Below are 14,274 nucleotides of genomic sequence, written 5' to 3'. Positions count from 1 at the left end.
AGAAAAACCAAATCAGGCCTTTTCTATAGAGAACGTTGAAGAGATCTTGAAAGAAAAACCAAATCAAGCCTTTTCTATAAAGGATTAACAGACCTTGAAAGAAAACCCAACTCAGGTTTTTTTCTATAGAACCAGTTCTGGTTCCGAGTTATTTGATGTTATGGCCATTTTCAAAAAGTAATAAAAGTTTTAAAAGACTTGTAGCAAAATATTAATAATAACCCACTAGGATGACTAACAGGTAGTTCAAACAGCAGCGTTAGTCACCTGAAGTTGGCCTTTTCAGTCCTGGTTTCGAGTTATTTAACGTTACGGCCATTTTCTTATTTCAAATCGAACTAGATGAACTTTGATACTTAAAAGGGAATCACATTAAAAAGGTGTAATGTATAAATTAAAAAACTTAAATGGCATTAAAAGATTAATGGACTTTAAGAAACTAAAAACATTACCAAGGTGGACAGTGTCACCATCACCAATAACACTGTCTAACGTTATGGACAAACCTTGGGACAGAACACGTTTTAAAATGGTGCCGTCGTTGAGAGTCGTAATGACGGCAAGAAAGTAAAATGTGGCTTATTGTGACCTGAGTGATAAAAGAAAATGATGAGTTAAAACACTGACCAATGTGTAGTTTAGTTAGAATAGCTTCCTCCTTCCCATCCTTACGGAAGCAAGACGGCCAAAGTCAAATATAGGGTTTCATTTGGAAAAGCTTGTTTTCGCGTTGTTCACTCCAAGTCGACTGCCAGCTGGCATGGAGCCGAGCCTTGAATACAGGATCGTGGTCCATGTATGGGACAGGCACAGTGGTGATTGTGCTAGAGAGATAGACTTAGCTGCGGTGTCAGCGAGCTCGTTCCCGCGAATACCAACGTAGCCCGGTATCCAGAAAACTGGATAGAAGTACATGTTAAAGAGAAATGGGCCAGTCGGTTTTGAATATTGGAAAGAACAGGGTGTGAACTAACATGAAACGATTCCAAGACCAATAGAGAACAAAGCGAGTCAGTATAAATAGTGCAGTTTGAGTACTGCTTAGCTTCTATGTGATCCAGGGCAAGAGAAATGGCGTACAGTTCAGCAGTGAACACAGAAACTGTAGAGATTTTCCGAACTACAACAAACCATGGCACAGCCCACACAGTCACCTGATTTCAGCAAATAGCAGACGGTATTTCCAATTGGGAGTATCTGCTTTTCTCAGATGACTTAAAGAAAGGTCACATTTTGGGACTGTAAGAAGCCATGTTAGGATGGGCTGACCAGAGGATACAGCAATGTTATCCAAGGACAGACCCAATTCATACAACTGCGCCTGGAGACGAAGGCCAAAAGGAGCAATGACAGATCATCTGTTCTGAAAAAGTATGGCCCATCGAGGAAGGAAAACACAACCCCAGGTGGGATACTTTGGTAAGGAAAGAAGTTTTGAAGCATATAGTAAAGACAGTTGCAAATGGTGGAGGAGCAAAGAAGGTTCATGAGACTCGATGTATGAACTCTGAACTGGGGAAGAGTGGAAAGCCCCAGTGTAGAGCCAAAGTCCTTGATGATGAATAGTGATCCCTCGTCGACTTTCGATCGAATAAGAGCATGATATATCTCTAGCGTAGAACATCAATCCGCTCTCCAAGTGGTGGAATAGAGGAAACAGAGAATGTTCACTGCACTTGTACATATGACCCGTATCTGCCTGATGTGTTATGTAAAGGTCAGCTTATGGTCAAAGATAAGCCCCAAAAACTTTGTCTCAGGTACCACAGGCAGCAGAACTTCGCCAATACAGAGTTCAGGATCAGGATGAATACCCCGTTGGCGGCAAAAGTGCATGCAAACGGTTTTAGAAAGAGAGAAGTTATAGCCATTTGTTGTGGTCCACTTCAGTAAACGATTCAGGACAACCTGTAGCTGCCGCTCAATGTACCTCATGTTCGACAATTGACATGAGATGTAAAAGCCGTCGACATATAGCCTGTTTACAACAGTGAGAGGGAGTTGTTCAATGATGGCATTAATTTTTATATTGAAAAGTGTGACATTCAAAACACAGCCTTGAGGGACTCCAAGTACCTGTAGAAAAGAACGGAAAAGTGTCGAACCCACTCGAACTTAGAATTTCCTGTCCATTAAAAAATTTTAATAAAAATGCGCAAATAGTCACGCAACCCATATATATGGAGGTCCCGCAAAATGCCATACCTCCATGTTGTATCATAAGCCTTCTCAAAGATAAAGAATATTAATACAAGATGTTGTCGTTTGAGAAAGGCTTCTCTGATTCACGTTTCAAGTTGAATCAGGTGGTCCATGGTGGGTCACTGTCATCGGAACCCACACTGGTTGGGCGAGAGTAGGTTGTTTAATTCGAGGAACCAAAGACGAGCATTAACCATCCTCTCTAAGGTATTACAGAGATCGCTCGTCATAGCAACTGAATGGTAGTTTGAAGGAATCTAGGGATCCTTCAAAAATGTAGGACAATAGCCTGGTGCCAGGCAACAGGAAAAACATTCTCCTGCCAGATCTGGTTAAAACCACTCAGAAGAACAGCAAGAGAAGCAGGAGATAGATGGTGCAGCATTTCATAGTGTACATCATCAGGTCCAACTGATGTACTGCCAGATCGATGAAGAGCCAGCATGAGTTCCACAAGTGTAAAGGGACGATTATAGTCATAGAGACAATTACCTCAAAGGAAAGAGATGATCGCTCTGGCCGAGTCTTGATGGATAAGAATGTGGAGGAAGAAGCAGAAGTACTAGATACCCGAGAAAAGCTTTCACCTAGAATATCGGGCGATGCTCCGGGTATCAGCTACCTCTTGGTCATCAGAGAGTAAGATCGAGAGGGGATAGAATTGTAGTGCCCACTGACCTTTCGAACCCTGTCCCATATGACCTTGGAACTGGTGGTAGAAGATATGCTAGTTGTGAACTTAATCCAAAATTCCTTCAGGCTTTGACATCTTACCCACCTAGCCTGTGCACGGGCCCGTTGGAAAGCAGTGCGGTTTGAAAGTGTGGGATATCTACGGAACGTATCCCAGGCCCGTTTTTTGAGCCTTCCGTGCCATGTGACAGGCAGGATTTCACCACGGACAAGGATATCGTGGAAAACGTGTCGAGGCTTTAGGAATACATTGAGCAGCTGCTTGTATAGTACAGTTAGTAACTGCTGCCTCTATCGACCTCCATAGATCCTGCCCTGGGTCGATGAGCAAGTCCTTGCTGTTGGAAGGGGATTCCAGTGACTGAGTACGTGAACGAATAATTGTTTTGCATCTTGTGGTGGGAGAAGATGTATCCGAGGAAAAGTCTGTACCCAGCACGAAAGGAAATGGATCTTGGGATTTGTTGGAATTTATATAAGGGACAGGGATGGGTGTTAAAGTGGATTCATCAACGTTTTTTAACCATGGAAGTCAAAATATTTTTCATTTGTTTTGAGAACGATTCTTTTGGAGGCACAGAGAGATCTGCCTGCACTCCCACTGTAGTTGTGGAATGAAGTGCAGCAGCATACGTCCGAGATGAAGTGGTGGACAGCAACTTTCAAGCCTCAGGATAAGTAATGTTATGAATCGTTTTCAAATGCTGCACCTCTTTTTCTTCCAACCATTTAGGGGCAAGAACGAAAGTAGGGTGGGTGAGAGCCATTGCAATTGATGCAATGAGAGTCAGTTTCACATTCGTAGGCATCATGGTCCTTGCCATCGTAACGAACACATGTCAAGGAACCAGGACATGACATCTTTGAGTGACTGAACCATTGACACCAGAAACATCGGAAGGGGTTTGGAATGTATGGCTGTTCCCTGCAATTAAGGTAACCTACCTTGATGGTGGCAGATTTACGTGGTAATGTACATGTCAGAACGAGAATATTGGTCGGCATCGTAATTCCATCTTTGCAAATGGAGATACGCCTCACTGCATAAACTGCTTGAGTGGAGAAAGCAGCAAAAATCTCTGACTTGTGGATATTCTTCATATCCCTCTCAAGAATAACTCCTTGTGATTAATTTAATGTTGCATAAGGTGTAACCTCAATGGATATATCCCCAATTGCCTTTGAATGCAAGAGAAGTTCATTATAATCCATGAACGAATTATTGATTTTTTTTGATAATAATTATATTTATCAAATTGCTATTACACCGCACGACTATTTCTATAGTAAACGGTGCATTTCGCCTTTTTTATTTTCTACTTTTATTTAGTAATACGAGAGCAGTGTACTGGCTCCTGTTTTATTTCTATTCTAAAGATGGCTCGTATGGGTATTAAAACTTTAATTAGAATAAAGTACAGAACAACGTTTTCATCTTCAGGTTAACAAAAGTTATTGTATCAGTATACTTTATGATCTGGTACATTCTGTTAATATCCAGATAAGTACAAACTTAGTCTATCATTGGCAGAAACGTAAGCTTGTTCAAAAATAAAGTACATGGAAAGAGATGACTCAGAACATAATTTGTTGACCACAAGGGGTTTTGGTTTGTTTTTGTTTGTTTTGAATTTCGCACAAAGCTACTCTAGGGCTATCTGCACAGGGGTTTTGGTATTCAAACTATATCCTTAATATTAATATACCCTTTTAAATTGTTAGGTTAAGTATAGAATGACATAAATATTTTATTATAGACTCTGATAGGAAATGTGTAGTTGTCATTAATGACATCATACGAGTTTTATGTATAAATCTTTTCTTCTAGTATTTCCTTGGGTTTACAGAGAAAGTAATGGACTTATTTTCATGAACTTGGGGCTTGTAGATAAAGGTTAGATTGTTAGATAAATTTCTGATTCAAACATCAGTTTCAGCCTATGTCATACTTTGTATATTTTTCAAGAAAATCATCTTTGAAAACCTATTAAATTTTTTTTCCAGTTGCCTCTTCTTGTAGGGTTGAGTTGTGTTCGATCCAGTTTAGACGGGCTGTCCAGACTCAGACAGACTTACCCATAGAAGACCTAAGTTATTCTCACTACCACTACTGTACAGTTTTACATAGTTATGCTGACTGCATCAGGGCAACAGCCCGAAGTTGTCGTGGTGATCTAAGTTACCATTCAATATATACACTAGTAATGCAGTGGTTAGACAAAAAAAACTGCACTCTTATCACTGCAAAAGAAATGCCAGAGCATTCACAGAAACAACCCTTCAAGCCAAAGCAGATGGTTCCTTCCAAATGTATGTTCAGAGGCAGTCACTCTGGTCCAGTAGAGTTCAGTCATTGTGGACTGTTTGGAGATCCACATCTTCGGACTTTTTATAATGAATTTCAGACATGCAGAACTTTAGGAGCTTGGCCACTGATTGACAATCCATATATAGCAGTTCAAGTAACTAACAAACAAGTTTCTGAAAGGTCTAAAGCAACAGGTACCACAAAGGTAAGCAGAAAATGTTTTTTTATCTGATTGCTTTAACTGATTCGTTTTTGTAACATAACCATATTAATGACACTTAGATATGACATTAAGATATCTCAAAGACTATTTACAAGAATGATTTATGTGAATATTAAGGCTTAATAAAATAGCAAATTGGAAACAAAAGAAGGGATTTTTTAATTATCAACAATTTGGTCATAAAGGATTTATGGAAAGTTTAGCCATAATTTAAGTAAGAATGCCAAATTCTTTCATTGTTAAAAGTGTCAAGTCATTGGTTTCTTATTTTGTTCAATAGTTCGTTTTGATGTTTTGTATTTCTTATTACAGTTAAATAGTTAAATCTGACATTATGTTTTGAACAACCTAATAATAGATACTGTAATTATTATGTCACAGGAACACCCAGAGTTTACAAGGGACCCAGTGCAAACCTAAAATATGGAGTTCCCTTACACAAGGGCCATATAGTTTATAATATTCAAGGGCAAATTGGCTCTAAATTAATACCTAACCAAATGCTAATTACCAAGACAGGTATAAAAAAATAATATATTGGGGCGGCCTTATGTTATATAATTCCCACTCATTGTTTTCACTCAACTTTGGGTGGGGGGCAAAATGTCTCGGACCCCTTGGCAGCCCTGTTATGTTATGTAGAAACATACAATAAACGTGGGATTTTTAAGGTGCATATACGAACAAAACTGGAAACTCAAACTGTGTGTCTAATAAGGAATCGCTTTTCTTCAGGCGACAGGTTGTAAAAATGTATATGGCTTGACAGATCCTTATAACTGTTTGGATACGTCACACGGACATGTTTTCATAAATAATATTTTTTGTCATGCAGGCTGTTGTCATGGGTTCGCTTCACTGATTATTTCGCCCACACTTTACTGGTTTTAAGCGATTCATTTACGCACTTTCTTCTGTACCTGCACCTACATATTCTAGTCCCTGACCTTGTTTGATACAGTCAAGTCTGCCGGATGTGCCTTCCTTTCGATTTTCGTACCCAATGTGTTAACAACGGAACTTAATAACTGATTAGACAAACATTTGTACCATGAACAAGCAAGACTTTCGTACAGGAGTTTACCTTTTTTACTTGTTGTAAACTACAAAAACTGAATTCATAAAATGATTGAACTTTTAATTACTGCAAAATCGATCCGTTTTGAAGGGAAAACCCAGACCCAATTATTATAACAACTATTTATATTGAAGAATCTGTGGTGTGATTAATTATAAATTTCATAGGAACAAAAACTAACAAGCGTTTAAGTGTGTATGTATGTCCGCAGAAACTTCGAAGGCGAAGGAGGGTTTACAGGTTTTATCATTTTCTTACAAAGCTCCTAACCGCCACCCTTTTACTTAATACCTATTGGTGTTAAAGTGAACTAAAAACTAAAGGAAGTAGGATGGGAACTTGATAATTTTTAAAGTAAAATTTTCACACTAATGACAGATCACGAACACTTGTCCCAAGTTAAGACGTTTCACGCTAATGACAGATCATGAACACTTGTGACACTTTGATAAGTTCTTTTTTTTTTCTAACTGTTTGGGATATTGTTTGCAAAGCTGCACAAAGCCGTCTATAATTTTAAACTGATAGGTTAGAGGAAAGCAGTTGATAAACATCATCCACCACCAATTATTATGCCACTCTTATCTGACTCAACAGTTGGATTTAACTGTCTCTTTTCTAACGCTTCTACGGCCCCAAAATGCAAAACATTATTCTTTTTATTATTTCGCCCACACTTACTGGTTTTAAGCGATTCATTTACGTACTTCTTCTGTACCTGTACATATTCTTCTAGTCCTTGACCTTGTTTGATACAGTCAAGTTTGCTAGATGGGCCTTCCTTTCGATTTTCAAACCAATGTGTTAAAAACGGAACTTAAACGATTGGACAGGCATTTTGTATCATGAACAAGGAAGAGGAGTTTACTTTTTTATTTTTATTCTTGTTTATATGCACTGCTTGTTGTAAATTAAAAATTAATCATAAACTACGAAAATTCAATTTATGAAATGATTGATCTTTTAATTATATGTCTTCCAGCGCGCTTCGTAAGTAAGAAACTATAAGCAACTGGCGTAATATCAATCTAAATATACGTTTATTTTTGCAATTAAGGCTTACTTCTTAAACAAATTTATAATTTTAAAATAGCGAAACTATTCCGTCCCTTGACATAGTTTACGTTAAATGTTATTATACTTAATCAGAATTTTTAGGCATGAATTTGTTTTCCCTGGGTTTTCAAAAACTAATTAACTGCTATCGATAACTAAAGTGACAAAAGCAAATTTTAATGCGCTATTTACACGTTTAGCCTAATCGCTAAATAAATATGAGGTTGGCACCGTTAACTAAAAGTGAATGGTAGTCTGTAGTAAAAAATTATTGTTAGTGTCGTTTTGTGCAAACAAAAAATCAAATCATCAAATTAAGATTGTAATCTGATCGTTCGGTATTATCTGCCATTCATTTTTGTCTATGAAGTCACGCGAGGGTCATATAATAGATGTTAAACAATTGTAAATGATATAATTTGCTTTGTAGAGTGTCGTGTTGTACATTTTTAACTCCGGGCTTTGTAATTAGGCACAGGTACCCATAAAGCATGCTGTTAGGCTTAAGATGGAATTAGTGCAAGGTCGATTCCTTTTGTAATACAAACCGGACCTTATTATTAAAAAGAATAGTAATATTGAAAATTAGATCCCTTAGCACTTACCCATCCCTGGGAAGGAGGTAATTGTTTTGTTTTCTCTGGCACAATCAAACTTGAAGAATGTATGGTGTGATTAATTGTGAATTTGACGGGAATAAAGAAAACTTGCAAGCGTTAAAGCTGGTACGTCTACAGAAACTTCGAAGATGACATTACAGGTTTTATAATTTTTATATTAATTTCGTTCCGGTGCTATTGACGTAAACAGTTCACGCCACGAATGGGACGTTTGAGAACCACTAATATAGTTTGTTTTTTGTACCATAGTTTCAGAAAGGCAACTGCTCTTAACTTAGAAAATAAAATGTAGTTCGCACAGCGAATTTTGTATATTTATTTGCTGCGATAGAAGAAATGTTAAAATTACTGTTTCACTGAAACAAAAAATTAAAGCCACTCATGTGCTTTTTTTTACTTTTCCCATTTTCGTTATTTGATATTGAAACAGCATTTCAGGTTTTCTGGGTCGTCATGCTTTGAAATTCAGCGACCTACCTGCGTGGAGAAAAAGAATTAAACAATGTGTCATTTATAACAATAATCACATTATAAATAATCATTTATGGTAGTACGTATTTCATTTATAGTATGCTATTTCACTTTAACGGAACTTTCATGTAATAAATATATTTATGTAGTAAAAGTGTTTGATGGTGACTTGATATAATATAAATGACAAAAAAAATGTGGGTTTTTATTTTGTAGCATGAAGTTAGATTAAAAATTCTAAAGGCCATCGAATGGAAATAAGAAGTGAGTGAGTATCAAATGTTAGCTCAGAATAATTTTCCAAATGAATTAAGCATACGGTTGTTGTAACAGTATAATTACATTCACATGACTCGACATTTCAAAATACGTACTGTATAGGAAAAACGGGTACGAAAAATATAATTCTATGAATTAATTTGTCAGTTTTTGGCTTTAAAATTACTTCTTGTAAGTAAATCGATAATATTTATTTAATACATTTTCACGTTGTAGTTTCACTGCCTTATTATACAAGGGCATATGGGCGAGACGCAGCCTAGTGCTTTGCGTGCGAAACAGTAAGTTTGATGGTCAACAATTCTGGTCCTGTTCCAAAAAACAAAGTAGCGCGTTCCTTACTTTGGTACCATAGGTGGGTTACAAAAGTGATTAAATCCCTCTATTTTGTTAAAGTTGACGGTGGGTACTGTTGACTAGTTACCTTCCTCTAGTCTCTCAGTTTAAAATTTGGAACTACTATTCCAGACAACACTTGTATTTTTGCGCGAAAATTCGAAGTAAACCAACAAACAAAATCTGGCATGGCCTGGTGGTTACTGTTCTTGACTCGCTAGCTGCCATTAACATGATCGAAAGCTGACAGTCTTGGTAGGAGGTAAAAATGTGATGGTAAAAATTATCACAGAAGTAGATTATACAGTTCTTGTATAATTTTGTAGGATACACTGAAGACAAGTTTTATCGCTTACCAAAATTTAGTTTAGTTAGTATTTAAGTCGTAATAAATTACTATAGATATTATTTCTATTGTTCTTGATATTTTAACATACAAGCTGTGAAACGATATAGAATCTTGCTTTCAGCAATAGGCTGAACACCTGTAGTTTTCTCTTTTATTGTGTGTAGTTTTCAAGAAACTAGAAAGACACTGTGACATTTACAACAACTAACACTTTGATAGTGGGTGATTCACTACAGTTATTTTCGTATGAAGTTCGCCCACCTGCAACAAACGATTTCTAGAAGTTTTCTAATGGGAATTGTTGTTTTCCGTATTCTAGGTTACTGTTCTGTTAAGGGATCACAAGCCCTGTACCACAGAGAAAACGTATGAAGCCGAAACGAACAGTTTGCCCAAGGCATTTGTTGACGGCACCAATGGCATGGTTAACGACGCCACAGTTTTCATTGAAGAGAAGGAACCCGGTAAACATATCGAAATTCATGCCCGCCACATGTCGACTCATATTATCATCAGACAAATTGGGAAATACCTTACTTTTGCCATAAAAATACCCGAGGAAATTGCAAAGCTAGGTGAAGGAAGTGAAGCCTTACAAATGTGTTTGAAAGGTTGTCCACAACGTGAAATTATAAACTATGGCCAGTTCGTTCATGTTGCAATGCCCGTTCAGGAAGCGGTAAACTTGTGTACAAAATGGAATGCCACAGACTTTTACTTCGATGCCTGTGTTTTCGATTTGATAACTACAGGAGACAAAAGTTTCAGTAAAGCAGCCAGCGATGCCCGAAGAGACTTTTACTATTTAAACCCATCCTTTGCCAGGGGCAACAATCGAACCTACTTGCTCCCAGAAACTATTGTCTACTCCGACCATGGAACACCAGAAAATAGCGCTCCCGGGCGGCCGTTGGTTCAGTTTTCCATAGCAATATGTTTATGTTTGACATTTTGTAAAGTACCTGTGTAAGTATCATTTTTGACAGAGTAAAGTAAAGAGAAGTGGCCGCAAAACGTTGTAAATATATTATCTAAGATAGGAAACAGTGTAAATATATTATTCAAGGGACAAAATGGCCACGAAATAGTGTAAATATGTTACCCAAGAAACAAAGTGGCCACTAAACAGTGTAAATATGTTACCCAAGAGAGAAAAATTTTTAGCAAGCCAAAAACTAGAGTGAAGTAGGAATGACTTGAAGTATGTTACAATGTACAAGGTCAACAAGAGACATTAATAGCCACGTGGCACACTCTTTCTTTTGGTTTTAACTAGTGTTTAGAACTATAATACAATTTTTGTGACTACAGTACCTGTCAGTCGATGCGAGTCGACATAGCATCGCTTTCACGAAATCGTTGTCTTCTAACTGGTATCTGTTTATTAACCGTATCTTCTAACAAACATCAAACAGTCAACCTTCACGATAAACTGTAATTTGTTGTGTTATAACAATATAAATTTCCAGTCAACTTCCAATTTAATTAATGTATTCCAAATTGTAAAGGACAAAACGTATCGTCTGTTAAAAACTATTATTATTTTATTCTAAGTGTCAAGAACAATGGAAAAGAGTTTAAATGAAACTATTTAAATGAACTCTCAACGTTTCGCCTTACGACTTCTTCGGTAGTGTTCCGATAAGAAAAGTACGGTTAGAGTAATCGACATCACTCACCTAAATCTAACTAATTGTTTATTATTTCGTTTATTTCTAGATTACTTAGTGCAACACTCCATAATAGGCTGTAGAGCGAAACTGAGTGTCTAATTATGTACAAAAACAACAAAAAAGAGTATTATAAGATCGTTTATTACTAAAACTAAAATATCATTTCTACTTTCAATATGCAGACATAAATTAAGATTCGTGTGTAATCTGCGTAAAAAGAAATTTACTCCCGAGGAATTTGTCAAACATCAAATTAATTAAAATATTCAACATCATGCTGGGTCGGGCGTGGCAGTGTAAACAATAACAAATTAATTAAAATATTCAGCATCATGCTGGGTCGGGCGTGGCAGTGTAAACAATAACAAATTAATTAAAATATTCAGCATCATGCTGGGTCGGGCGTGGCAGTGTAAACAATAACAAATTAATTAAAATATTCAACATAATGCTGGGTCGGGCGTGGCAGTGTAAACAATAACAAATTAATTAAAATATTCAGCATCATGCTGGGTCGGGCGTGGCAGTGTAAACAATAACAAATTAATTAAAATATTCAGCATCATGCTGGGTCGGGCGTGGCAGTGTAAACAATAACAAATTAATTAAAATATTCAGCATCATGCTGGGTCGGGCGTGGCAGTGTAAACAATAACAAATTAATTAAAATATTCAACATAATGCTGGGTCGGGCGTGGCAGTGTAAACAATAACAAATTAATTAAAATATTCAACATAATGCTGGGTCGGGCGTGGCAGTGTAAACAATAACAAATTAATTAAAATATTCAACATAATGCTGGGTCGGGCGTAGCAGTGTAAACAATAATAAATTAATTAAAATATTCAGCATCATGCTGGGTCGGGCGTGGCAGTGTAAACAATAACAAATTAATTAAAATATTCAGCATCATGCTGGGTCGGGCGTGGCAGTGTAAACAATAACAATTAATTAAAATATTCAACATCATGCTGGGTCGGGCGTGGCAGTGTAAACAATAACAAATTAATTAAAATATTCAGCATCATGCTGGGTCGGGCGTGGCAGTGTAAACAATAACAAATTAATTAAAATATTCAGCATCATGCTGGGTCGGGCGTGGCAGTGTAAACAATAACAAATTAATTAAAATATTCAACATAATGCTGGGTCGGGCGTGGCAGTGTAAACAATAACAAATTAATTAAAATATTCAGCATCATGCTGGGTCGGGCGTGGCAGTGTAAACAATAACAAATTAATTAAAATATTCAACATAATGCTGGGTCGGGCGTGGCAGTGTAAACAATAACAAATTAATTAAAATATTCAGCATCATGCTGGGTCGGGCGTGGCAGTGTAAACAATAACAAATTAATTAAAATATTCAGCATCATGCTGGGTCGGGCGTGGCCACGTTGTTAGTGTGTCGGACTACAACTCCGAGGGTCCTAAGTTCGTATCCTGTTGACGGTCAGGTTCCATCCCCCTTATTTGATGAAAATAACCGAAGACTTAGTGGCTGGTGCTATTGGCTAACCACCTTCCCTCTAGTCTACCAGATGAGAATTATTAGAGACGGCTGGTTCAGATAGGCTTCGTGTATCTTTACGCGAACACCTGAAACAAATAGTATTACATAAAAAGGCGTCTAGTAGAATTTCCCCCCAAGATCTGCTGAAATATTCCAGGCTGCTCTAATTTGTCAATAGCTTTTAGATAAAAACAGTAATTAATGTTAAGGGATATAAAAATGTGTGTGAGTGAATATGTCAAAATTGCAGCATCGTCCACTTTTCTTCAACATTGTTAATATCAAACATTTTGGGTCACAAATGAAAAGTTCGTTTAGCGTCTTGACGGATTTTTTGTGTAGCAGCTTATCATGTATTTTGCTATTTATTAAATATTTAGTCACGTATTACTATTATTATTGTGTGTTAGAGGTTTTACAGGGTAGATGTGTTTACTCAAAACGACATGTTGCAAAATTAACTTACTAGCTACTCCAAGCATGTTTATTGGTTCGTTAGTACAACACAGTTCTCTCGTTTCCCGCCAATGCCCACTTAAGTTCTATACCTGTGCTACCGCAGGCCGATGGTGGTACAAAAATGCCAGTTTCCCCTACCCGCAGTAATGGGTCTGATCCATCTCTGGAGTACAGCATCTGGGGTCCATTCATGATTCATGAAGAGCGTTTCACGCGGGTCGTACCCCCCCCCTCCTCCCCTATTAAAATATCTCCTACTAAAGCTTGCACTTGTTCCTCAACTGTTACAACTGTGGTTGAGAGTATATTTTAACACGCATGTCTCCCTGTATTCTCGGGGAAGGTTAATACAGAAAGTGACTGAAGTATATAAAGATAAAACAGATAAGCGTCACAGTGAGAATAAGGAAGTGACGGCGGAAGGTTTGTAGATCAGATAATCTTCGGTGTGTTACTAATTATATACGCTGTGTAACAAATGTCACTTTATCAGAAACATAAGACATTAATCAATAAATCTGAGAATAAACCACGGTGTTATATTGTTACACGATTCTCGTTTTGTGGTGAAATTTACGTTAACCATCAAGATGACCTAGGAAGGTCGAAACGTTGTTCTCTGCTTTATTTTGGTAAAAGTGTTAATACCCATACCAGCCGTCCTGAGGTACATTTTTACTTCAAATGGGTTTCTCATCATTACGAATATAGGTTAGTACCCAGACAGAAGATATCTCACCTGACGAATCTGTGCAATTTCTAAAAACAAAGAAAAAGAGCCATTTATAATTACCATAACATGATATATATATTTTTAATTACGTTAAGCTCACTGTAGTACTTGTAAACATATATGCCTCACCTCTTCTAGTGGTATGTTTGTGGAGTTACAACGCTAAAAACCAGGTTTGGATACCCGTAGTTGGAAGTGTCTTAGCTACGAACGAACAATAATTATAGGTGTTATATTAATCGTGAGCATTTACGAACTCCAAAATTAAAATCTGTTACTA

At 37.1% G+C, this 14,274-nt stretch overlaps 1 protein-coding gene across 3 annotated transcripts in view; it reads left to right on the top strand.

Moving 5' to 3' along the window:
• Window positions 1–12,656, top strand: part of LOC143239477 (repulsive guidance molecule A-like) — a 36,391-nt gene extending 23,735 nt beyond the window's left edge. For all 3 annotated transcript variants that reach the window (XM_076480562.1, XM_076480563.1, XM_076480564.1), the window contains exons 3-4: window positions 4,900–5,408; window positions 9,935–12,656. In XM_076480562.1, coding sequence (XP_076336677.1) covers window positions 4,900–5,408; window positions 9,935–10,585 — 1,160 coding nt within the window. In that variant the 3' untranslated portion in view covers window positions 10,586–12,656. The remainder of the gene's footprint in view (window positions 1–4,899; window positions 5,409–9,934) is intronic.
• The last annotated feature ends 1,618 nt before the right edge of the window (window positions 12,657–14,274 follow it).

This window comes from Tachypleus tridentatus, chromosome 13, assembly GCF_004210375.1.
Source record: "Tachypleus tridentatus isolate NWPU-2018 chromosome 13, ASM421037v1, whole genome shotgun sequence".
Lineage (NCBI taxonomy): Eukaryota > Metazoa > Arthropoda > Merostomata > Xiphosura > Limulidae > Tachypleus > Tachypleus tridentatus.
Note: the sequence above shows the minus strand (reverse complement) of the source record. Positions and strands in the feature narration are given on the sequence as shown.